Below are 25,263 nucleotides of genomic sequence, written 5' to 3'. Positions count from 1 at the left end.
GAAATTTGAAAACTTCCCAGAGGGTCTCGGAACCCTTCGACTCAAAATCAGCCTATTAAACATATCTCATTTTTATATGATTATATGATTCTTATATTATTATTGTTGTTGTTATTTTTATTGTTATTATTAACGTTATCTCTCATTGTTTGTGCCACACGCGTACTAACGGGATGGCCACGTCTCCCACTAGATGATAATAAGATGAACGGTGATGGGAAATTCATAAAAGTTATGGGACAAGCAAAGCGCAAATCAAAGAACTCATTAATTATAACCCAGCTAGCTAGTAGCATGAATTACCACCGAGCTCCCTCGTCTGGTTTGTTTATTAATTTAGATATATATTTATACATATTCACCACACAACAGCTAGCCTTCCCGCAGGAAGAGTTGCCCCAGGTAGACTTGCCCCAGGTAGGGTAGAGCTAAAAATCAGGAGACTTTTTCCCTTGCGTTTCCGTTCGACTGAAATTAATTCGAACAAATTAATAAATGATGTTACAACAACAAGATGTGATTTTAACAGAACTTTGTGGTCGATGAATAGAAAAAACGAATGATGAATTAATTAATCTCTGCAAAGAAAACAACAAAAGGGAAAAAAAAGAGAGTGCATGTGCAAAAACAAGCTAGAGGAGGAGGAATTAAGAGGATGGAGGCCAGGGAGAAGAGTCATGCATATGCATGCATGGGGGCATGCATCAATCAATTAAGGAATATGGTATAGCTTGGAGGGCTTCAAGGCCTTGGTGACCTCGAAGTAGCTGAGGGTCTTCGCCCACCTTGCGTTGTTCTTGAGCTTATGCACGGCGATGGTGTCCGGCGCGAAGTCGCGGCGGAAACAGTTGGGCTTCTCGAACGGTCCCCTGAAGTCGTACATGGCGGGGGCGGCGTCGAAGCGGTTCTTGGCCTTGTCGGCGAGGTTGAACCACCTGCCCACCCACATGTCCTCGGGGCCCCTGACGTCGTTGCGGGCGATGTCGGACGTGGCGATCCACCGGACCAGGTCCCACGACACCACGTAGCCCATGCCCTCCATGAAGGGAGGGAAGGGGAAGAAGTTCTCGTCGTCGCAGGGCTCCTGCAGGCCGAAGTACATGTCCTCCCTGGGCTTGTCCCTCAGGGCCGCCACCAGGCGGGGCAGGCGGAAGTAGATGTCGTCGTCGGCCTTCATGACGAAATCGTAAGGCGGAGGCGGAGGAGTACTGCCGTCGCCCTTTTCGCTGCCGTCGCCGGTGCCGTTGAAGAGCGTTGGGAGGCTGGCGAAGTAGGCGTAGGTCTTGCCGTCGTCCATGTTCTCGGCGCAGTCGAGGATGATGATGTCGTCGTAGCGCATGATCTCGAGGGCGACGAACACCCGCTGCTCCTCGGTGGTGAGGTTGCATAAGACGAAGCGGACGTCGACCTGGGCGCCGAGGAGGTTCGGCTGCTCCTGCTGCAGGGAGTAGACCATGCGGAGGAGCTGCCGGCGCTCGAAGTAGTCGGGGTGGGTGATGACGCCGATGAGCAGCCGGAACTCCGGCGGTGGCGTGGGTGAAGCTGCAGCCGAGCTGCTGTTGTCGAAAGAGGAGAAGGAGGAAGGTGTGCTGCTGCAGGCCGTGAAGCTCGGCAGGAGCCGGAAGTCATGCTGAGTGTAGGAGATGATCAGGAACGTCAGAGCCAACAGAGGGAGGAGGAGGAGGAGGAGGGACGCGAAAGAGATGCTGCCCGGAGATTGCTTGGAGAAGGAGAACATTTCTGATTCCTTTCTCGCTCGATCGATATATCTTTCTTGCTTAGCTGACGATGGAAATTAACCAACGTCCGTTCGGTTGTTAATTGACATCTACGATTAATACCCGCGACTCTGCTCATAATTCGTATGTATATATTATGGAGTGGTTAGAAGAGTTGTTGGATCGTGTAATAATTGATAAATAGCAGAGAAATAATCCTAGCTTGTTATAACTTCTCACCGCTGATGAGTTTGGTCGGGATCGGACAGACGAGTTGCGCAACGTGCGCGGCAGAAACGGTCTCGTTAATTCCTCGTGGTATATATAAATCTTAGTTACATCTTTAAACTTAATTTTGAAAGTCTAAATTTAAACATTTCTTGTATTATTTTTTTAATATTAAAAATTTTCAAGAAAAAATTTAAATTTGTGATGATGAGTTATAAAACGCACATCTTGAAATAAAATGTGTAGATAATGTTTTTCAACAGAAGTTATTTTTAGAAGAACTCTCTATTTCCTTTCTTTTAGTAAAAAAAAAATCGCTATCCGTTGAAAATTCTTCTGCAATGTGGGTGCCAGCTTTAATATTTTTAAATTATTGCAGGATTAGCTGTTAAGTTGGGATACCCACATGTGTTCGTGGTCCGAGTTACCAAGGTCTCGTAAGATACCACTGGTTTTTTTCATTTTCTTTGAAAACACTAATTTTATACTTTTTTTATACTTGCACTGGAATTTGCATTAAAGATTTGCATATAAACAATCTAAACGCTCCATCATGTAGATCTCCTATACTATTTTGAAAAAATAAAAAAAATCTTCAAAAACATAAAAAAGAAAAAAAAAAAAAGAAAAAAAAGGGTCAACTGTGGGAGGCCCAAGCCTGCAATATTTCCGCTGTTCGACAGGCCGGCGCTGTTTCTGTGACCCTCTCCAAATATCAAATTATTGATGATCACCAAAAAAAAAAAAAAAAAAAAAAAAAAAATCAAATCTCAAAAAATTATTTATTTATTTAGAGAAAATATTTAAAATAACTAAACTTGGAGCTTACAACCTCGAATGTCTAACTCTTGTCAAATTATTTATTGCGAAGAGGGATTGGATTCGGGAGAGAGACGCTTCTGACGCCAGCTAAGGGGTTCTATAAATTCCACGGCCCAAGGGCCAAGGCTGACAGGAGTAATGCTTATCCACCCTTAAAAAAAAAAATAGATGAATATTCTATTTCAGATCAACCATCCACTTGCAATTAAATTAGGGAAGATATATAAGAGCTCTTACTTGCAGTTGCTTTCAGCACAATTAAACCACCGCCTTCGGCTGCTTGCACATGCTGACGGACCTTCGCCCACCGTAAAGTTTTTTTACAGACGCTGTTGGCACATCGACAATTTCATACAACGACGTGCACAGGCCACCTCATTTTTATATATGTACGTATGTATACCCTAAACCCACGATTCATTCATTCATTCATTCGTTCGTTCATTCATTCATTCATTCACAAAGACAGCATTATACTAGAACGGCGCAAATACGGGTAATGTCATATTTATTCGCATGCATCAGTGAAGTCGCTTATCACAGAGCATATTTTCCCAAACGCCCACTTTACGACGTTAATGATACATAATGATAAATGTGCATACTAAAAAAAAGAACAAAGAAGAGTAAATCCAATATGCCGAAGAAAAAACATATGGAAGCATTGCGAGGTGTTAGTTAAAATAAGAATAAACACAAGTTTAACCCTTTTTTAGAACGTGCAACTGCGTAAGCAAGTGCTCAAATAATAAATCAATAGAAACATGTTTCAGTTTTGTTTGCTTACTTTGTCTTAATACCCTATTCAGTATTGAGGGCCGTCCAAATCTATTGGGCCAATTTTAATTTGATCGACAACATCGTGGAAAATGCAAAATCCCTTCAATCTTTTGCCGAGATTGCACTACAAAAATATTACAAACTATAACAAAAAAAATATATTCGCAAAAGATAATGCATCCAGCAAACAACAGCATTAGATAATGGCTGCTTACCTAACCAATTTAACCATACATTTTCAGGGCAGAAAGAAAGGGTATGCGTCGGTCTCCAATTTAAAAACTCAAAATCATTATCCAAATTTTGCAACAGAAGGAGATAGATCTTGTTTGTCCTGGTAGAGAGCTCTGCAAAAACATTGGCAAGTATTTGGTCTCTTAATATTAACATATCCAAGTAGATAGAAAGCAATAAAAATTAAGAACTCGCATACCAAAGTTGCAAGAGAAGTTGTGAGATAGGGCCAACTACTGCTATTAAGTTGCCTTGTATGAGTGAATATATTCACATTTTTATGCTCGACGCCTTCAGTTTGAAGGGCTCTGATTCTTACTGGATTTTCAGCATTCCTCTGCTCAAAAGAGTAAGATCCAAATTCCTTTGTAGCCTGTTTATATCACTCCTCGAATGTTAGAACTAAATTAAATAGAGAAATATTTCAGAAAAGAGAAAATTAGCAAAGCATTATCTTGACTACCTAGTTTGGAATAATCAAGGAGAACAATTCAGATGATAAAGGCCCATAAATTAGAAGTGAACTTTCAGTTAAACAAGCAAAACTAGATACTTCAGACCAATAGCATAAAGGTTTATTCTCTACATTATCGAGACTGTAGTCAGGGGTGAGCCTCAATTGGTTTAGTTCTGTTTTTGCGGATTTTTCCAAAACAGAACCAAAAGGAAATAATTCGGTTCAGTTTGGTTGGCTTACTAATGTCTGATAGGCACACTAATGTCTTCAATTATTTGTATAACCAACCATCACCACAGACCCACAAACCTTTTCAAGCGTCCTTAAGATATTACCAAGTCCGCATTGGAAGATGTCTTGCAAACTACTATAAATCTGTCAAAATGAAGTTTGTACTGCTTCTATAGCAGTAAAAGCTAATTTAAATAGTCATTTGAGCTACATGAAAATGCTTTCAAGCTCCTCAAGCAGTGGTTCCTGCTGGGAGAAAAGAAAAAGGAACAGGCGCTCCTGGAAATATGCATGATTCTTTAAGATTTCAATCTTTAATAATGTCATTTGGATCTTACTCGAGTTTCGGAAGTGTGGCACGACAACTCAACTATCTTTATAAAGAGTACCTCGTGTTCTGTGGCGCAGGGCCGGCCCGCATGCAAGTTATTAAGTGTGCCGCACTGCCGCCACCATTTTCTCATTTGCAGTCTTCCTGTTGGTATGACCATCTAACCAAGGCTTCTCATGGAAGCAAAAATGTTCAACAGGATACAGAATTCAATAGATTTTCTGTCTAATATAATTTTAAGTGCTGTCGCTGGTGGCCTCAGAGCAGTCCAAATACCCTTCTAGCTATCCTCGATAGGGGTTCTCTTTCCTCGTGTTTGCAAGGTTTCTCTTTAACCTCTTCAGTTAGATTTGTCTCTATTGTAACTGGACGGCCTAGATCGATCTCATCCTCCTCAATTGACACGGTAGATAGGGACAAATCTACCAGGCCTTCTAATGAGTCATCATGACTTCCTACACCGACATTATCTCGTTCGCTGGCTTCTTGTCTGAGAGGTGAAATTTTATCCTCGAACTCTATGGGCATCACTCTCTCCTCTATATTCGCTATAGATTCGGAGCTTTCATCACGGATAATGTGCTGCATGCTCTCCTCCTCGTGCAACTTATCCAAAATCCTCCAAGTAACAGCGTCTGGTTTTAGACCATTCTTCCTCATCTCATGCACTATCTGATAAGCCTCTTTCTTCGAGCGCATCTTGCAAGCGCTGTCGATGAGTATGTTGTAGCTTACGATGCCCGGAGAGACACCGCAATCCACCAATTCGTACAAGAAATCACAGGCCCGATCCAATTTACCCAGGCGACAAAGACCTCTGCATATCGCAGCATAGACGTAATCATCATGGATCTTGGACGGCCAGACGACATCATCCCAAAACTTCTTTACCTCCTCAATCCGGCCCCGTTCACACAATCCTTCAACTATGGCTGTGTGAGTAGCACAGTCGGCAGCAACACCCTCGGACAGCATCTCATTGAAAACATCCATCGCTTTGTCAGCCTTCTGCAGGTTGAATAACCCCCTGATGACAACATTGTAAGTCACAGTATTTGGAGCGCAACGGTGTTTGGGCATCACACGATGCAGTAGATGGAGCGCTTCCTCTGCTTCCGCGACATCGAACAGCCCACGGATTAGGGTAGTGAAAGTCACCACATCAGGAGCACAAAAAGTTCCCTCGAGCATGTCGCTCATGATCTTTTTCGCTTCTCCGACCCTGCCCAACTTGCAGAAACCATGGACGAGAGTATTAAGGGTGATTACATCGGGGCGGCATTGTTTCCGGAGCATCGTGACGACAACGTTTAGCTGCTCGCTAGGATTGTCCACCATGCGCAGCGCGGCCAGAAATATGTTGTAAATCCTAGTCCTGTCGGCGTCCCCGTCACTCCTCCGTAACACGAGCTCTAGGACGTCCTTGGCCTTGACGAGATCCTTCTCCCGGCAGAGCCCCTCGACGAGGGCTTTGTAGGTAGGCTCCGGAGGGAAGTAACCGAATTCGGCTCCTTCCTTCAACAGCTGATAGGCCCTCATGCAGCCGCCTCGCCTGCGCTTGCTCAGGCCGTGGACTATGCAGTTGTAAGATACCGAGCTCGGGGCGAGGCCCCTCTTCCTCATTATGTACACTATCCTGGAGGCCCCGTGATGCCGGCCGGCCCGGCAGAGCGAGTCGATCATCTGCCCGTACGCAAACTCCTCGGCGACGCTCCTCCCCTGCGGCATGTCCTCGGCGATGCGGAAGACCTCTCGGAACAGTCCTTCTCGGCACAGGCAGCCGACGAGGTTGGCGAAAGCGGCGGCGGCGGCGGCGGCGGAGGGGTGTTCTTCTCCGCCGCCTGGCCGTTGCTGCTTGTGGTGCTCCATCGCCGGCCAGAGGCGGAGCATCAGCTGCCGGGCCTCCTCGAGACGGCGGGCGCGGAGGAGGGCCTTGACGAGGACGGAGCGGGTGAGGGAATTGGGGGCGACGCCGGCGGAGGGCATCTCGTCGAGCAGGCGGCGGGCGGCGTCGGCGTCGCCGCGGCGGGCGTAGCCGTCGAGGAGGGCGGTGTAGGAGACGGCGTCGGGGGGGCGGCCCCTGGAGCGCATCTCGAGGAGGAGGCGGTGGGCGTGGAGGGGGAGGGGACGGGGGANAGTCTGCTGCTGCTGCTGCTGCTGCTTTCGAGAGGACGCCGACGAGGAGGGGCAGGGGGTGCGTGGAGTGCTGCCGGAGCGGGCGGCGGGGGAGGCGAAGGAGAAGGAGCGCGCGCTGAGCGGAGACGCGCCGACGAGCGAGGGGCTGGCGATGCGGTTCGAGGTGGCGGAGGTGGAGGTGGAGGTGGAGGAGGAGGCGGCGGTGGGCCTCGGCGGAGCGGCCGAGGGAGCAGAGGGCTCGGAGGACGGCGGCGAGGTCGGGGCCGTCGGGGCGGTAGCCGCGGAGACGGAGGCAGTCGAGGAGGCGGAGAGCCTCGTCGGGGTCGGCCGCGGAGCAGAGCGCGCGGATTCGCCTCGACCAGTAGGACCGCTCGCCCGCGCTCTCTACTTCAACAACTTTTTCCTCGCGTGGTGGCGAAGCGGCACAGCTGGAGCTGCGAACGCAGACCGGGGCATGACGGTGACGATGACATAAATGATGATGATGATGATGATGATGCTGATGATGATGAGGAGGAGCAGGAGGAGGAGGAGGGAGGCGTCCGGACAGCCCCACTGCGGGTCGGAATGCGGTCGGTGCTCTCATTTCTAAGCCCGACTGCGGGTCGGCTTGGCAGTCTCCGTTTTCAAATCTGCATCCAATTTTTTTTTTTTTTAATTTACATTAAATAGTTCAGTTATATTTTTTAATTTTTAAATTTTAAAAGAATTTAAACTGATCGTTTTATTTGAATACGGACCTCCTTAGAAACCAACACGTCATTTGATGCGAGAGAGATTTTGTACGGGAATTCTCAATGTTCGTCTTAAATTTTCGGACCTTTTTTTTTAAAAAAATGGCCGATAGAAATAGTGCTGGGCGCTCGTTCGCGCTTGGACTAATTNAATTCTCAATGTTCGTCTTAAAATTTCGGACCTTTTTTTTAAAAAAAATGGCCGATAGAAATAGTGCTGGGCGCTCGTTTGCGCTTGGACTAATTTGACCGACCCATTCAAAGTGGCCTTCTAAATTTCTAATTGAGAGGGCTGCGTAGATTTTGGGCGCTCGTGCGGCCAGAAAGAAGTAATAAGTTTTATAATAATGATAGAGAAGAAGCAAGGCGTACAGTCGAGGATGGATGCACGGGGGTGGAAATATATATATATTTGTATATGAATGGTTAATTAATTTGCCGGCCGGTTCGATTAGTCGTAGCTATGCGTTAACCATTCGAAGAAGGTGCAGATTCGTCCGGCCAAGGGGCGGGTGTGCTGCTTCTCCTCGCAACCATAGGTGAAGCCTACGAAGTGTTTGCAGTGCTTGAGCGCCAGGTCGCCCAGCAGGAATTTGCCCCTCTTGGTGAGCTTATACAGCGAGGAGTCGGAGCTGATCAGGAAACGGCAGTCTTCCACGTCGGGCCACCGCATGTCGAAGAGCACAATGTCGGCCATGTAGTTACCGCTGAAGGAGTAGTAGCAGGTGACGACCAAGTACTCCGCAGGGTCCGCACGGAAGTAGTACCTGCGGGCCTCATTTGGCTGGAGGGCGAAGTGGTGGAAGTAGCCGTCGGACGACCCTGCCTTCTTTCCGCCGCAGCTCAGGCTCACCTCTTGCGACAGGTGGGTCTTCACCACCAGCAAGAAGTCGTTCGGCGTCGGATTCGGAAGGTGCAATCTAAATATATCACCAAGAGACCAGTTGAAAGGCCAGAAGGCAGCCACCTCGTGCATTTGTAACTGGATGATGATCATGAAGAGGCCCACGAGGGCCCTCATCATGAGCGGGATCCCGTGGGTCCGGCCGCCGGTGCCCGCCATTGATCTATTTATAACTTACTAGCTAAATAAATAACTATCCCAAGTACTCGGGTCGTCGGCAGCGGCGGGCCGACAGACCGATGGGTGTCCAGCTAGCTACTTGTTAAGCACGGGTTTCCCTCGCCTTTGCCCTTGGCTCTGCCTGCTACGGGCAACATTTATATACACACCACACAAACTAACAGCTGCTGCAGTTACCCTGCGCCGGTTGTTGATCGAGCGTTCAGCTTATTCAGAGAGGGACCTTAAATGAGCCCTTTTACTGGACAATTAAATCTTGAGCAGTTACCGAATTGCACTTAACTCGCCAGTTTTGTAAGTAACATTCAATGTCGCACGGCAGTTTTCCAAAAGTAGAAGCTGGCAATCAATCAAATAGTAATCTCATTAATTAAAGACAAATTATTATCTGAGCATCTCACCTGCAGGCCCAAGAGGAGACCTTGGTTTTGATTACTTGGCAAATTCAATGACTCACAGGTCAAGGCAACGATGCAAGGGAGCGTCGAATCATATGCCAATCTAACTGCCTTGCCAGATCGAATACTCAACATGACAAGCTTGCAACGTCTGCATACTGCCTATCCAGAGAGTCTAAATATGTCATGCCATATGTACCAGGTGATCTCTTCTCTCCGAGGCCAAAAGTGAGAAGAACCAGATCATCTCTGAGTCACTTCATGGCCAGCATAGCTTATCACCCTCAGCAGTCAGGAGGCACTTATTAAAATGTTACAACAAGCACGGAATGAGAAACTGAATAAAATTGCTAGCAGACATGGTAGGGCAAGACAGTTGAGGAGAGTTGCATTTATCAGGTTTAACCAGTGGCACTGGAAGTAAACAAGTAATAATTAAATAGAAAGGAATTGTAAGCTATGAATTTCTGACCATTTGTTTGAAACCTAAGCCCTAATAAAGGGCAACATTGCCAATCTCTCTCGCTCGAAACTACATCTCAGATTGCGCCAACTATCAGAAAACAACATTGCCTGCACCATTTGTACCGCCTGCCTATACACTTATACTGAGCCACTACACTATTTGATTATTTTTTACTTTACTTTTTTCCTCTTTTTTTTTTTTTTACATTGTTGTAATTAAAGAGATGGCGTTGTTGTGAAGCGGATCAGACACATGTTCAAGAAGGTTCTGTACAGGACCTTTGCCAGTCAGAGCTGCTTGAATGTAGAAGCCCAACCAAGCAACCATCGCCAAGCGGCCGTTTTTAATCTCCTTCACCTTAAGCTCTTCAAACGCAACAGGATCTTTGGAAAGTCCCAGGGGATCAAAAAGAAAACCACCTGGATAATTTATGTCACCTGGAAGATAGATTCCCAATGGCTCTAACGCCTCTATCCCACAATATCTGGCATATTCTGGTCCAACCTGTAAAGCCATTACCAAATAAAAGAATAACACATATCATCCAATCAAAAAGCCAAGAAAAGAAAACATTAGAGATGACAGCGGTCATCACAAACTTGAAACAAATTAGCCTCAGCTTGAACTGGTTTCAAGCCAGCTTTTGAGACATCAAGACCAAGTTATGGTTCTCACAAGCTGCAAATCTAGAGGCCCTCTTTGAGTGGTGGAATACGATTAAATAGAAACATGTTAATTCCAAGTTTGTATTGCCAATTAAAATGCTCATAATCGACATTCAACAACTGAATTATTGTTTTACTACTGTAAATATCAAGATTTCCAGCAGTAGCTTAATGAGCATTAACATTTTCAAACTTAATGGATCCACAAATCTTACTGTTGACTGTTAAGGACAGACATGGTAGACTATTGGAAGAACAGTAGCTTTGTCTTTTGGCTAACAATAAATTTCAACTGCCCACACTATAAAGGATAGATAAAAATGGAGAATTTCAACGTATACATTGATGACATTTTTCCGTCTCCTTATCCATATTTATATTTTTCATGCATCGAACTAAGTAGAAATATAAGGCAGAGAATCCAACAGCTACCATTTCCCCTCTCAAGAAATCACACGTAGCTACTTGCGAAGAGTAAGTCTCAGATTATACTCTTCGTTAAATACAGAATCTCTTCACACATAGCTTCCTCTTTTCTTCTTCTTTCTTTTTCTTTTTTTTTTTTTGTCTCTTTGTTGTTATTGTAAGAGGTGCTGAAGGTTTTCGTGGTGAAAGGAGTTTAGAACCACAAAGAGCAGTGCCAGAGCAGATATTAAAGACAAAAAGCCACAACAGAATTTTACCAGTAAAGCTACCCAAATTAAGGCAGCTACGGGCCCCAGGATTACATGATGCCCACAGGGCCAAGCCTATCCTGGAATTGGCCAAACATGCTTGGCAAAGGCCCTGCACCAAATGTGTTTGGACCATGCAGGGTCAGGCCTGAGCAAGATCTGGGCTCTCACTCTCCAACAATGCACTTTACCTAATAATCTCTGTGCTAATACTGGAAATTTCTGCAGTGCCAGGTAAAGTGGCATCAAGCCAACCATTGTCCTAGATTTGACAAGTCATCAACTCACGAGGTCTGTTGATGATGGACTAAATTCAACTTCTGAAGAAGCTCAACAAAGATATATAAATGATATTACTAGAAGCTCAAGAAAGAAAGGATAGATCTTAGTACCATTAAAAGAGCTTGGCAGACAGCTATGACAATGACTCCTTGACTACCAGCAATATGAAGTCCTGGAATTCCAAGATAGTCAAGCGTATCACCCTAGGAAATGTAGTTCATCAGTTTCATTAGCATTTTAGCAACACATTATACTTTACCCTATTGTGCTAAAGTACTCTGTACATAAAAACTAAGAACCATTACATCTTATCCTACCTTGATAAAGTACTTGTTACATCTAGAATTAAGATACAAGTACCACATCGATTAACTTGAAAAGATTAAACATAGTCTTAACTTTCTAAAAATGCAAATGGAGCATTACTCAAATTGCACAAAATTGAATCTCGAGTCATATGAAACTTTTAAATATGCAAAATAGAGGAAACAATTAGCATCAATTATTCAGGATATCTTCTAATGATCCTCCACATAACTTCCAATGGACAGATCTGTTTGTTCAGATCAGTGAAATTATTCCATAGCGTCTTTAGAAAGTACCTATAATCTGCACTACCATAATGAAGTACTCTGTTCTTTTTATATTATTTTGAAGTCTCTCACCCAAAAAGGATTTGATATAAAAAAAGAAGGCATATTTCTAAATTGACATGAAAGTTCACCTGAAGTTTGGCATACCCAACTTTCCACCACACAGGCTCAACAAAATGCACAATACCAAGTAGATCCAATAATTCAGGAATAATGACACCAACAGATGCAAGCATGGCCCAACGAGCATGCAGAATCTCAAAGCTGCAAGGGAGTCATGAAAACAACATACATTTCAGCAATAAAACTACTATGTTGGAGGAGAACATTATCTTCATTACGGCAAATATCCCACTTTCTAATCCATGTAAAGTGTCAGATGTTGCAAAACACTATTTTTTTAATCAACTTAGAACGACATAACTGTATGTTCAACAAGATTCCCATCAATGAGAGTGTACGAGAAGATGACTTCACCAATGTCTCCAACCAGTAAAGCAAATCTAAGAGAAAAGGCAACTACGCAGAGAGCAAATCCATTCTTAAGTTCAGCACATTTATCTCATTACGCACTCTAAAATGATTATTTCTGTATCACTTCACATAGTACAATCATTTCAAATTGAAAAAGAACATCACGTAAAGTGATCTGCAAGAAGAGAAGCCAGCGCCATGCAGTAGGGTTTGGTTTGGTGGTCACAAGAAACTGGGTGTTGTACAGTATAAACATATCTGAGGGGGTGGGGCCAGTCCCTAGACATCCCACTTTACAATTCTTTTTGTCTTGTTGCATCAAATCCTCTCTTTGTTAGAATCCACAGTTATAGATGACTTTGTGAACTTTGCAATACGGCCATAGCATGCACTTTTTATGAGTCGCTGCATTTCCTGGACAGGCTACTGTGACGCAACATTATTTTCTGGATTTTATTATTATTATTATTATTATTAATTTACTCCTGACAGCTAGAAATTGGAGTCTCATTCTCTTTGACCTCTAACAGATCTCTCGACCATTACTTCATTTTCGAAAATTAGCAAATTCAAGTATCTAAGTTAGCAAGAGGGAAAAAATGAGATACAAGGTGCCAGAAACAAGCAACTTTGTCAGATATAGTAAGATCGAATGTTATTTCATATATAAATATTAATTAACTGCGTCATCTATCTGATTGGCAAACAGATTCACACAGCATTTACTTCAATAGCTCGAACAAGCACCATTTCTATGCCTAAGGCTAGCATTGTAAGTATGAACTATCATTATGATATTCACCACCAGACATCACGAAGAAGGTGATGACAGCAAAGAAGAAATAATGTTATCGAAAGTTCGTACATCAGTGATAATGAAAGGTAATCAACATACTTAAAGTATTTTTGGAAAGCCGCAGGATCTTTTCCCAGACCTGCAAGGTCAAATCCATAATCACCAGGAAAATCTCCAGTCAGATAAGGAGGGTAATCATATGGAATTGGACCAAGCCAGCGAGGACGATCTCGGCCATACCAGAAACTGCAAATAGTTGGGATTAGTACTTGACTAGTAAGATGAGGAGGAAAGATAGTAATTTCAGATGTAAAGCAGTTCCACAAGTTAAGGTATCCAATTTCAGAACAGGAAAACTCATCTATAGAGACATTATGTGTAGCCCTGGTCTGGTAGGTTAAAGTATATATTCTTTCTTCAGAACTACACTGGCTTGTTTCGCTTAACTGAATTTGCATTTCAATAGCCTATAAAATATGAAGTGTGTTTAATTGGTGACGTCCGCCAAATACATAAGCAAACATAAAAGTTCTAAGTTCTTTCTTCCGCAATCTAAGTTTTGTTCGCTCCGACTATAGTGCGTGTTTGGCGCCGATTCTACTTCCTTTTTCAACTGCAATTACCTATAATAGGGTGGATAGCGGAGAGAAAAGTCTGAAACTTCCGTTAGGCAGGAAGCAGAAATGCAATTTTGAGGCCCAAAAAAGCAGAAGCCCCGGCTCGGAGCTCGTAATTCTGCGGCGAAGGGAAACTTACGGAGGGACTTCAATCTAGTGCTTCTCCCAGAAGAAGCACTACTCAAAACAGCGGTTCATTGACCAGCACTACACCAGACAAGCTCCTTTTTGAAGTAACTGGAATGCAGACGACTATAAGAATATACCTGGCTTCCCTCGCCTGCCGGGCGAGGGCCTGGAACCTGGCGGAGCTGTCGACGGCGGCCTTCTTGGTGGCCTCCAACCTCCGGCGGAGGCGCTCGCCGAGGGAGCTGTTGGCCACGGCCTTCACCGCCGCGAAAGGGATGGCCGAGAATATCAGAACCCCCGCGAGCTGATAATTTGTACTCGCACCCAAACACAAGCATAAGAAAATGACCCAAGGAATACTAAGAAGAGGAACAGAACAGCGACAGCGACAGCGACAGCAGCAGCAGCAGCCGAGAGGGATTAGTATCGTACGGAAAATACCTCTTGCCATGAAGCCCTGAATCGGCCGGCGAGGGATCTTATTCGCCTGCGACGGCCTGAAGAAGAAGAAGAAGAAGAAGAAGAAGAAGTGAGGTGGGGAGGTGGAGAGCGGAGCAGCAGAGCCATGAAAATTGGTAGAAGAATCTCCGCCTGATCTTCTTTCTGGTTGCCGCCAGACTCTGGACTGAGAAGAAGAACGACAACCACATCAACAGAAGTCTTCTAGGCGTCAAAGTCGGCTAAACCGATTCGCCCGGCGCCGACATTCCGCCCCTCGGAACTCGGGACCGCAGCCACCGACTTTAAAAACTTATGTCGGTGGTTTCCGAAAACGGGTCGAACATTATTAATTACTTAAAAAGAAGAAAAGGAATATATGGCCGCCTATCCACCCCAGCCATTCTATCCGCGTCCGATCATTTATCCTACGGCTGCAGTTTTAGCTCCCCTTCCACTAATAAAGTGCGTGCGGGCTGATAACGGGTGGTTGTGTCCGGATCCGAATCCGAATCCGAATCCATAATAATAATATCGATTATTACCCCGTCGCCTCTCTATTTCTCTTTTTGATCCGAGTCTTTGTTTCCTCTTCTTTATTATATTAATAATAACTAAAACCCTAGAAGCAGCTAGAGCGGGGACTTCTTTTTCCTCCCCATCGACGACGTTCGCTCCTCCACCGCCGGAGAGAAGAGAGAAGAGAGAAGAGAGAAGAGAGAAGGGAAGAGACGACGTCGGCTCCGGTGGTACTCGGAGATCTCTAGACATCGCCGGAGGTTGGTATTTTCCCGACCTTATTTTCCTCTCCGTGTCGCTTCATCTCCAATCTTATTTAGTTGGATGGATGCTGCACCCCATTTTTGAGCTCTAAGAACCTCGGCATGTATTGGTTTCGTTTCATCTCTTTTTATGTCGTAAAGTTTTTCTGCCCTAGACTGCTATCTGTTTCTTCTGCTGGAGTGTGTTCTAAACTTGTCCTGCCGCTCGCTTGCTTATGGGCTGGGGGGTTTATCTTATAAAACAAATAACACGTGGGCAAGATGCTATCTCTAGGATGAGCTTACTATCAAACTCTGCAGGTTCATTTTCTCATTTGTTTTGCTAATTTGTAACTTGTAATTTTCTGCTCAGTTCCTAAGAGATGGCCCATTTGGGCGGTGGTGCCGAAGCTCATGCACGGTTCAAGCAGTATGAGTACCGTGCCAACTCGAGCCTCGTATTGACCACGGATTCACGGCCGCGCGATACCCACGAGCCGACCGGCGAGCCTGAGTCTTTATGGGGGAAGATCGATCCGAAGAGCTTCGGCGACCGGGCATACAAGGGCAAGCCTCCCGAGCTCGAGGAGAAGATCAAGAAGTCTAAGAAGAAGAAGGAGCGCGAGACGGCTCTTGAGACCGAAGGTGCTAGGAAGGACAGCAAGCGGCGGCGCATTCAAGAGGAGAGTGTTCTCTCGCTAACAGACGATGCGGTGTACCAGCCGAAGACCAAGGAGACTCGTGCAGCCTACGAGGCACTTCTCAGCGTGATCCAACAGCAGTTTGGTGGGCAGCCGCAGGATATCCTCAGCGGGGCAGCGGATGAGGTGCTCGCCGTTCTGAAGAACGATAAGATCAAGAATCCCGACAAGAAGAAGGAAATCGAGAAGCTGTTGAATCCCATCTCAAACCAGCTCTTTGATCAGCTTGTGTCCATTGGACGGCTCATCACGGACTATCAGGACGGAGGTGATGCTGCAGGTGCAGTCTCTACGGATGTGAACGACGAGACGTTGGATGATGACATTGGTGTTGCTGTGGAATTCGAAGAGGATGAGGAGGAAGAAGAGAGCGACTTTGATCAGGTTTGTTTTTGGATTTCTGAACTTATTATTGCATTTCTTTTATTTAGTGTCGCACAAAGAAAAAGAAAAAAACAATGAGGTGTTGATTCTTATTTTGCTCGACATGTGCATATGCTTTGTCAGGTGCAAGAGGAGTCCGAGGAGGAGGAGGATGCTCAGGAATCCAATGGTGCTGGGGGTATGCAGATGGGTGGGATAGATGACGATGACATGGAAGAAGCCAAGGAAGGGCTGACCATAAACGTTCAAGATATTGATGCTTACTGGCTTCAAAGAAAGATATCTCAGGCCTACGAGGAGATCGATCCGCAACAAAGCCAGAAACTTGCAGAGGATGTTCTCAAGATAATTGCAGAGGGTGATGACAGGGATGTGGAGAACCGTCTGGTGATGCTCTTGGACTACGATAAGTTTGATCTTATCAAGTTGCTCCTCCGTAACCGGCTCAAGATAGTATGGTGTACTCGCTTGGCTAGGGCGGAAGATCAGGAGCAGCGAAAGAAGATCGAAGAAGAGATGGTGAATATGGGTCCGAGCCTGGCTGCCATCTTGGAGCAGTTGCATGCAACAAGAGCTTCCGCAAAGGAGCGACAGAAGAATTTGGAGAAGAGCATAAGAGAGGAGGCTAGGCGCTTAAAGGATGAAAGCGGTGGGACAGATGGTGATAGAGAAAGGAGGGTTGTGGACAGAGATACGGAGAATGGGTGGTTGAAGGGACAGCGTCAGCTCCTTGATCTCGACAGCATGGCATTCCACCAGGGAGGCCTACTAATGGCAAACAAGAAGTGTGAGCTCCCTCCAGGCTCTTATAGAGATCCCCACAAGGGCTATGAAGAAGTCTATGTCCCAGCATTGAAGCCAAAAGCCTTTGCTCCAGGTGAGGAACTCGTGAAGATATCTGATATGCCTGATTGGGCACAGCCGGCTTTTGAAGGGATGAAGCAGCTCAACAGGGTTCAGAGTAAAGTTTACAATACTGCCCTTTTCACTCCAGAAAACATACTCCTCTGTGCACCCACCGGTGCTGGGAAAACTAATGTCGCTATGCTCACCATACTTCATCAGATCGGTTTGCATATGAAGGATGGGGTGCCGGACAATACTAAATATAAGATCGTCTATGTGGCACCAATGAAAGCTTTGGTCGCCGAAGTGGTTGGAAATTTGTCTCATCGCCTGAAATCATACAACATCGTTGTGAAGGAACTTAGTGGAGACCAGACACTCACCCGCCAGCAGATTGAGGAAACACAGATTATTGTTACTACACCTGAAAAGTGGGATATAGTCACCAGGAAATCCGGGGACAGGACCTATACACAACTGGTGAAGCTTTTAATAATAGATGAAATTCATCTTCTTCATGATAATCGAGGTCCTGTTCTCGAGAGCATTGTTGCTAGGACTGTTAGACAAATTGAGGCAACAAAGGAGCATATTCGTCTGGTTGGTCTGTCGGCTACTCTCCCAAATTATGAGGATGTAGCTGTGTTTTTGCGCGTCAATGATCCCGGTCTGTTCCATTTTGACAATAGTTATAGGCCCTGCCCTCTTGCCCAACAGTATATTGGTATCACGTTGAAGAAGCCTCTACAGAGATTCCAGTTGATGAACGAAATCTGTTATGAGAAGGTTATAGCTGCTGCAGGAAAGCATCAAGTGCTTATCTTTGTGCACTCGAGGAAGGAAACAGCCAAAACTGCTCGTGCAATTCGAGACACTGCTCTCACCAACGATACGTTAGGTCGATTTCTGAAGGATGACAGTGCAAGTCGTGAGATCCTTCACAGCCAAACAGAGTTTGTCAAGAGTAATGATCTTAAAGAGCTCTTGCCGTATGGGTTTGCAATTCATCATGCAGGAATGGCTAGGGTGGACCGTGACCTCGTTGAGGAGCTTTTCGCTGATGGACATGTGCAAGTGTTAGTTTCTACAGCCACCCTTGCATGGGGTGTAAACCTTCCTGCGCATACCGTAATTATAAAAGGAACACAGATATATAATCCAGAGAAAGGTGCATGGACAGAACTAAGCCCACTGGATGTCATGCAAATGCTGGGTCGTGCGGGCAGGCCACAGTATGATTCTTATGGAGAAGGCATAATTCTAACGGGACATAGTGAACTTCAATACTATCTGTCCCTTATGAATCAGCAGCTCCCGATTGAGAGCCAGTTTGTGTCCAGGTTAGCGGACCAGTTGAATGCAGAGATTGTACTGGGAACTGTTCAGAATGCTCGGGAGGCATGTCACTGGCTTGGGTACACTTATCTCTATGTCCGCATGATTCGGAATCCAACTTTATATGGTTTGCCTGCAGATGCTGTTGATAGGGATAAAGGGTTGGAGGAAAGGAGGGCTGATTTGGTAAGTCTGAGTGCATTTTCTTATTAGTAGTTATCTCTTCATGGTATCGTTGCTTCTCTTCTGATGCAAGTATTATTCAATCTCCAATATATGCATCTGTTGTGGTTCCTTTTTCTTCTATTTGTCGTACCTTCATTACGAGCAAAATTAACTTCAATAATCTAGCCTATTCAATGTTTTGTTCCGTGTAGCATGAAACACATGCGTTTAACATATGTAAGTTTATCATCTGTAGTTACTAGTATTAGGCACAGAATTAGGATTATCGCTATATGATTTAGTCCTGTCCAGCACATCTACGCTGGTTTAACTAAGTTTTTCCTTCTTTCAAGTGGCTATAGAGTAAAAGTACTCTAGCGTTGTATGATATTAGGTAGTTGCACATAGTTTTCTCCTTCCTACAAGTACCTTACGTTCACTTTTCCTGCGGTACCTTTTCTACTATGTTGCAGGAAAACATATATAGATCCAGTGGTAATAATAGCTTAAACTAGTATTGGTTCTGGACATTTGATTCAATTTTTGTTGCATTTATCAAGTCGCTATATGTTGCAATCTAATTGATTCAGCATTGACCATGCTGTGAGCTTCTTGTCGTGCAACATTTTTTTTTCTTATGCATTCACGAGAAGTTTCTCTCATCTTGTTCGTACACACTTAGATTTTCATTTTAATTTGTGCATTAGAACCAGTTTTCTCCCAATGCTTGATGTTTAACTTTGCTTTTCTGTATTCTGCAGATCCATTCTGCCGCAAATATATTGGATAAGTATAATTTGATCAAATATGACAGAAAGAGTGGGTACTTTCAAGTAACGGACCTGGGGAGAATTGCAAGTTATTACTATATTACTCATGGGACAATTTCCACATACAATGAATACCTGAAGCCGACAATGGGTGATATTGAGCTTTGCCGGCTCTTCTCTCTCAGCGAGGAATTTAAGTACGTAACAGTGAGGCAAGATGAGAAGATGGAACTGGCAAAGCTTTTGGATCGTGTGCCAATTCCTGTCAAAGAAAGCTTGGAAGAGCCTAGTGCAAAGATCAACGTTCTGCTGCAGGCTTACATATCTCGGTTGAAACTTGAGGGCCTCTCTCTTACTTCCGATATGGTTTTCATTAGACAGGTAAAATGTTCTCTTTTTGTTTCCCTCTCTTTCTATATTGTTTGAGTTTCACAACTCGTTTTTATAGGTAGACTTTCCACCAGGCTTACATTTGTTTGTTTCGATAATTTGTGCAGAGTGCCGGTCGCCTTTTACGGGCACTTTTTGAGATTGTGCTGAAGAGGGGATGGGCTCAACTGGCTGAGAAGGCTTTGAATCTTTGCAAGATGGTTGATAAGCGGATGTGGAGCGTGCAAACTCCACTGCGCCAATTTGCTGGTATACCTAATGAAATTCTGATGAAGCTGGAAAAGAAGGATTTGGCCTGGGAGAGGTACTATGATCTTTCTTCTCAAGAGATTGGCGAGCTCATTCGTTACCAGAAAATGGGGAGACAACTCCATAAATGCATACACCAGTTGCCAAAACTAAATCTCGCTGCACATGTTCAACCTATCACTCGTACTGTTTTGGGTTTTGAACTGACTATAACACCGGATTTCCAGTGGGATGATAAGGTCCATGGCTATGTGGAACCTTTTTGGGTTATAGTTGAGGATAATGACGGTGAATACATCCTTCACCATGAGTACTTCATTCTAAAAAAACAGTACATAGATGAGGATCATACTCTTAACTTTACTGTTCCCATCTACGAGCCGCTTCCCCCTCAATATTTCATTCGTGTTGTCTCAGACAGGTGGCTCGGATCTCAAACTGTTCTACCTGTCTGCTTCAGACACTTGATTTTGCCAGAGAAATATGCGCCGCCAACTGAGTTACTGGATTTGCAACCTTTGCCGGTGACTGCATTGAGAAATCCTTCATATGAAGCTCTTTATGATACCTTCAAGCATTTCAATCCCATCCAAACCCAAGTATTTACCGTCTTGTACAACACCGACGACAATGTGTTGGTTGCTGCTCCGACAGGAAGTGGGAAGACGATATGTGCAGAGTTTGCATTGCTGCGAAATCATCAAAAAGGAACTGAGAGTGTTATGCGGGCTGTGTACATCGCACCCATTGAAGCTCTTGCAAAGGAAAGATACCGCGAGTGGGAAGAGAAATTTGGGAAGCGCCTGGGTATTCGTGTTGTGGAGTTGACTGGTGAAACCGCCACTGATTTGAAGCTCCTGGAAAAAGGACAAATTATAATCAGTACTCCGGAGAAATGGGATGCTCTCTCTCGCCGGTGGAAGCAGCGTAAGCATGTTCAGCAGGTCAGCCTGTTCATAGTGGACGAGCTTCATTTAATTGGGGGAGAGATGGGCCCTGTCCTGGAGATAATTGTCTCTAGGATGAGGCGTATATCGAGTCACATCGGTAGCAATATCCGTATAGTAGCACTGTCAGCTTCACTTGCTAATGCCAAAGACCTTGGAGAATGGATCGGTGCCACCTCTCATGGGCTCTTCAACTTCCCGCCAGGTGTGCGTCCTGTGCCTCTGGAAATACATATCCAAGGCGTGGATATATCCAACTTTGAGGCGAGGATGCAAGCGATGACGAAGCCGACGTACACTGCTATCATGCAGCATGCGAAGAATGGCAAGCCTGCCCTTGTATTTGTACCCACGAGGAAGCATGCGAGGCTGACCGCGTTGGACTTGTGTACCTATTCGAGCGCTGAGAGTGGGGAAAGCAAGCATTCTTTCCTTCTTCGGCCAGAGAATGAAATGGAGGCTTTCCTTTCAGGGATCAAGGAAGATGCACTCAGAAGGACGCTGCCTCTCGGCGTGGGTTACTTGCATGAAGGTCTCAGTGAGCTTGACCAGGAGATTGTGACACAATTATTTCTTAGTGGGACTATTCAAGTGTGCGTTGCAACCGGCTCGATGTGCTGGGGAAGGGCGCTGCCGGCTCACTTAGTCGTTGTCATGGGGACCCAGTACTATGACGGGAGGGAGAATGCTCATACCGATTATCCGATAACCGACCTGCTACAAATGATGGGCCATGCCAGCAGGCCTTTAAAGGATAATTCTGGAAAGTGCGTTATCTTGTGCCATGCTCCTCGCAAGGAGTACTACAAGAAGTTCCTCTACGAAGCCTTCCCTATTGAGAGTCATCTGCATCACTTCTTGCACGACCACATGAATGCTGAGATTGTTGTGGGTGTCGTCGAGAATAAGCAGGATGCTGTGGATTACCTTACCTGGACATTTATGTATCGGAGGCTCACGAAGAATCCGAACTACTATAATCTGCAGGGTGTGAGTCACAGGCATCTCTCCGACCACCTTTCTGAGCAAGTGGAGAATGTGCTGAGCGACTTGGAATCTAGCAAGTGCGTGGCTGTTGAGGAGGATATGTACCTTAAGCCCCTGAACCTCGGGTTGATTGCTTCTTACTATTACATCAGTTATACCACAATAGAGCGGTTCAGTTCGTCGCTGACCCCGAAAACCAAGATGAAGGGCCTTCTGGATATCCTGTCGTCTGCTTCAGAATATGCGAACATTCCTATTCGGCCTGGTGAGGAAGAGTTAATTAGGAAGATGATTCACCATCAGAGATTCTCTGTTGAAAATCCCAAATGCAGCGACCCCCACGTGAAGGCAAATGCGCTGTTGCAGGCTCACTTCGCGAGGCATACGGTGGTTGGAAACCTGGCGGCAGACCAGAGGGAAGTGCTTCTTGCCGCTCACAGGTTGCTTCAGGCAATGGTTGACGTTATCTCGAGCAATGGCTGGCTCAATCTTGCTATCTCTGCGATGGAGGTGAGTCAGATGGTGACGCAGGGAATGTGGGAGCGTGATTCCATGTTACTGCAGCTCCCGCACTTCACAAAGGAGCTAGCCAAGAGATGCCAAGAGAATCCAGGCAAGAGTATTGAGACGGTCTTTGATCTGGTGGAGATGGAGGACGACGAGAGGCGCGAGCTGCTGCAGATGTCGGACTCGCAACTGCTAGACATCGTCAGGTTCTGCAACCGCTTCCCGAATATTGACATGGCGTACGAAGTGCTCGACGGCGAGGATGTAGGGCCCGGTGAGAACGTTACCTTGCAGGTGACCTTGGAGCGCGACCTCGAGGGCGGCCGGGCTGAGGTGGGTCCAGTCGATGCACCGAGGTACCCCAAGCCCAAAGAGGAAGGATGGTGGCTTGTAGTCGGAGACAGCTCCACCAATCAGTTGCTCGCTATCAAAAGGGTCTCGCTTCAGAGGAAGGCAAAAGTCAAGCTTGTCTTTACGGCTCCTGCAGAAGCTGGAAAGAAGACCTACACGATTTACTTCATGTGTGATTCCTATCTGGGCTGTGACCAGGAGTATAATTTTACTGTTGATGTCAAGGAAGCTGCAACCGATTGAGGGGTGTGGAAATATGTGTGTCGTCTACTTGTTCTTATTGTCGCTTACCCTGTCCTTGAGGCCTGCGCTCATTTACTCGGTTTTGTAATGTACGATGAGATATGAGACCTGTTATGGTATTTACAGTATTTTCTTGATAGGACCGGCGTATTCCACTTGTAACGTCGAATATATCTTTGGTTTTCTGCTGTAAAATTTATCTATGAAGTTCGTTCTTTTGGAGTAACATGCTGATGTCGTGTGCATGATGAACGTGGTCTGATGCAGCGCAGCCATTTTATGGCTTTTGTAATGGATAAATGTTACCCAAATATGATGCTTAAAGAAGTGCATTCTCTATTAATCAATGTTTCACTCGCTGAACTGTGAATTGCTATGAGAACTTGCATTTTATAAAAGAGCTCCGAAAGCATTTTATAAAAGAGCTCTGAAATTCGCCGTCAGAACTCTTAGCCTTTTTTGCAAACAAGCATTTAAACTTACTACTTTGGGAATTAGACTCCTTCAACTATAGTTATTAATTGTTTCTCTGTTTTGGTCGTGTATTATGAACGTAATCTTGTAAGCTTTTAAAATTATTAAAAATAAATAATCTTGTAAGCTTTTAAAAGTATTAAAAAAAATTTTATTTTTTTTCTTTGACGGGATGAATCTAACTTCAATTTTTTATTTCTATAAGATTATATTCAAAATATCGACTTAAAGGGACAATGAATGCAATTCAAGTGGGGAGAGAGGCCTATGTATTCAACTATTTAATAAAATTTAAGAAATCTAATTAATTTGCTAATGTTAAAGTTTCCAAGCGTTTGCAAAAGAGCTAAATTTTTTTATTAGGTTAAAAGCATGTATTTGAAGCTAACCGACATTTAATTAATTTTGTTTGTTGCAAAACAATACGTATCGCTTAATTAATTAATAGCAAACGCAAGCATAACAATTATGTCATACTCAAATACAAAAATTTATCTTCAGCAGGATTATGAAAATATTGGCATTAGATGTAACTTAAGTATAAAACTTGCTTGCTACTACCAAACTGTGTCTATAAAATGGCATGCGCCGCAATCCTAAAAAGGCAGAGAGAGGAGAGCAATAAATTATAGAGTAATCGAAAAAGAAAAAAAAAAACAGGGAGGGATCGAGGAGGGGATCAACTACTTACGAAGAGGATGACGACAACGAAGAGGAGCGGGTGGTTGGCGGTGGCGGCGGTGGCGTGGCTAGTGCTGATGAGCCAGCCGGAGCAGGCCGTGGCTTGGCCATCATGGAGCTGGGCCTTTTCCAACGTGATAACGGACATCAAGGTGGACTTCATGTGCTACAAAGAGATGTACAACAGAATCAGCAAATTCAACCCTCCGGAAACGTCGGGCCTCAAAAAGTTCGCCTCCGCCCTCGATGCCTGCGGCTTCCGACGATACACCGGCGGCTGGTGGCCTCTTGGCTTTCTCGAAGAGGACGTGCAGATCCACTAATTAACTGTATACACACATGATCATGGCTGCTAGCTAGCTGCTGCAAATGCCCGTACGCGCATCTTCTTAGACATGCATCTTGCTATAACAACTGTATCTATTACTACACTACATGTAAAACATCTACATGCATCACCCCTGCCTCTTCCTCTTTCTCATTCTGACTATTGAAATGAAAAAGTAATAATAGAGAATAAAAATTCTCTCTCTTATATTATTGATACGATCACTATCTATGTCTCTTTGCACTCTCCCTGTGCGTACTCCTGTGCAATTAAATAATAAAAAATTTATAATCTAAAATTATTTATAATTTGATTATTGTATGATTTACGAGAATAATAAATTAATCAATTGCTAAATTTGCATGTACGTGAGCTTTAGGCAAATTCGAAAACGGATTGAAGTGAACAAGGTCCATAAATTGAACCATTAATTGGAATGACTCACTTTGATTTTCGATCTGGTTCAATTTGGTTTCATTGTAATTTTACTGTATACACGTGCTCACATAAATAAGAAACTTATTTTAACTATATGGGTGCGTTTGGTTCACGCTATCTTTTTAAGATTTCTAGTAATTCAATAGAAATAAAAAAAAATATGATGGTGTTTGGCTAAACGCACTAAGTAATTTAGTTGGTAACGTTAGATTTATTTGAAAATCAAATTTATCCTAAAGTACTAATTTTATTCTTTCGAGTGTGGATGGTTATCCTTATATTAGAGTAATCATAATATGTCTAATCTTTTTCTTTTTCTCCACCCGTCGGCTAGTTGATGTTATTTTTCTTTACTCTCTAACCTCATATCTCTCTTTAAGCTTATCTTTCTCTCTCTAAATTTTAATTCTCTTTCTCTC

General features: G+C 44.5%; 4 protein-coding genes across 4 annotated transcripts; 1 reads left to right on the top strand and 3 right to left on the bottom strand.

The window, feature by feature from the left end:
• On the bottom strand, window positions 346–1,976 carry LOC109720148 (beta-1,3-galactosyltransferase pvg3-like). Its single transcript, XM_020247040.1, has 2 exons — window positions 1,959–1,976; window positions 346–1,849 (listed from the first exon to the last, which is right to left on the bottom strand). Exon 2 carries the CDS (start codon window positions 1,736–1,738, stop codon window positions 713–715), a length of 1,026 nt encoding a protein of 341 aa, XP_020102629.1. The 5' UTR covers window positions 1,739–1,849; window positions 1,959–1,976; the 3' UTR covers window positions 346–712.
• Window positions 3,634–7,749, bottom strand: LOC109720144 (pentatricopeptide repeat-containing protein At3g18020). The gene is given in 5 exon segments (XM_020247038.1): window positions 3,634–3,895; window positions 3,982–4,155; window positions 4,860–6,936; window positions 6,938–7,569; window positions 7,678–7,749. Coding segments are annotated over 3 exon segments (2,532 nt in total). The 5' UTR covers window positions 7,701–7,749; the 3' UTR covers window positions 3,634–3,895; window positions 3,982–4,155; window positions 4,860–5,059.
• LOC109720143 (chlorophyll a-b binding protein of LHCII type 1) lies at window positions 9,804–14,584 on the bottom strand. Its single transcript, XM_020247037.1, has 6 exons — window positions 14,291–14,584; window positions 13,987–14,153; window positions 13,203–13,349; window positions 11,965–12,097; window positions 11,351–11,443; window positions 9,804–10,123 (listed from the first exon to the last, which is right to left on the bottom strand). The coding sequence occupies exons 1-6, from the start codon at window positions 14,414–14,416 to the stop codon at window positions 9,821–9,823; spliced, it is 969 nt and encodes a 322-aa protein (XP_020102626.1). The 5' UTR covers window positions 14,417–14,584; the 3' UTR covers window positions 9,804–9,820.
• Window positions 14,872–23,266, top strand: LOC109720142 (DExH-box ATP-dependent RNA helicase DExH12-like). Its single transcript, XM_020247036.1, has 5 exons — window positions 14,872–15,066; window positions 15,422–16,133; window positions 16,257–18,500; window positions 19,241–19,630; window positions 19,747–23,266. Exons 2-5 carry the CDS (start codon window positions 15,432–15,434, stop codon window positions 22,921–22,923), a joined length of 6,513 nt encoding a protein of 2,170 aa, XP_020102625.1. The 5' UTR covers window positions 14,872–15,066; window positions 15,422–15,431; the 3' UTR covers window positions 22,924–23,266.

This window comes from Ananas comosus, linkage group 14, assembly GCF_001540865.1.
Source record: "Ananas comosus cultivar F153 linkage group 14, ASM154086v1, whole genome shotgun sequence".
NCBI lineage: Eukaryota > Viridiplantae > Streptophyta > Magnoliopsida > Poales > Bromeliaceae > Ananas > Ananas comosus.
This window is presented reverse-complemented; position numbering and strand designations above follow the sequence as displayed.

Bases quoted from the DNA above. Each gene is read 5' to 3' on its own strand.
- LOC109720148 (XM_020247040.1), bottom strand. From the start codon at position 1,738: ATGTTCTCCTTCTCCAAGCAATCTCCGGGCAGCATCTCTTTCGCGTCC.
- LOC109720143 (XM_020247037.1), bottom strand. From the start codon at position 14,416: ATGGCTCTGCTGCTCCGCTCTCCACCTCCCCACCTCACTTCTTCTTCT. The intron at 14,154-14,290 runs GTATTTTCCGTA...ACAAATTATCAG, and splicing joins TCAGGGCTTCATGGCAAGAG to CTCGCGGGGGTTCTGATATT. The intron at 13,350-13,986 runs GTATATTCTTAT...AACTATTTGCAG, and splicing joins CGGCAGGCGAGGGAAGCCAG to TTTCTGGTATGGCCGAGATC.
- LOC109720142 (XM_020247036.1), top strand. From the start codon at position 15,432: ATGGCCCATTTGGGCGGTGGTGCCGAAGCTCATGCACGGTTCAAGCAG. The intron at 16,134-16,256 runs GTTTGTTTTTGG...ATGCTTTGTCAG, and splicing joins AAGAGAGCGACTTTGATCAG to GTGCAAGAGGAGTCCGAGGA. The intron at 18,501-19,240 runs GTAAGTCTGAGT...TGTATTCTGCAG, and splicing joins AGGAAAGGAGGGCTGATTTG to ATCCATTCTGCCGCAAATAT.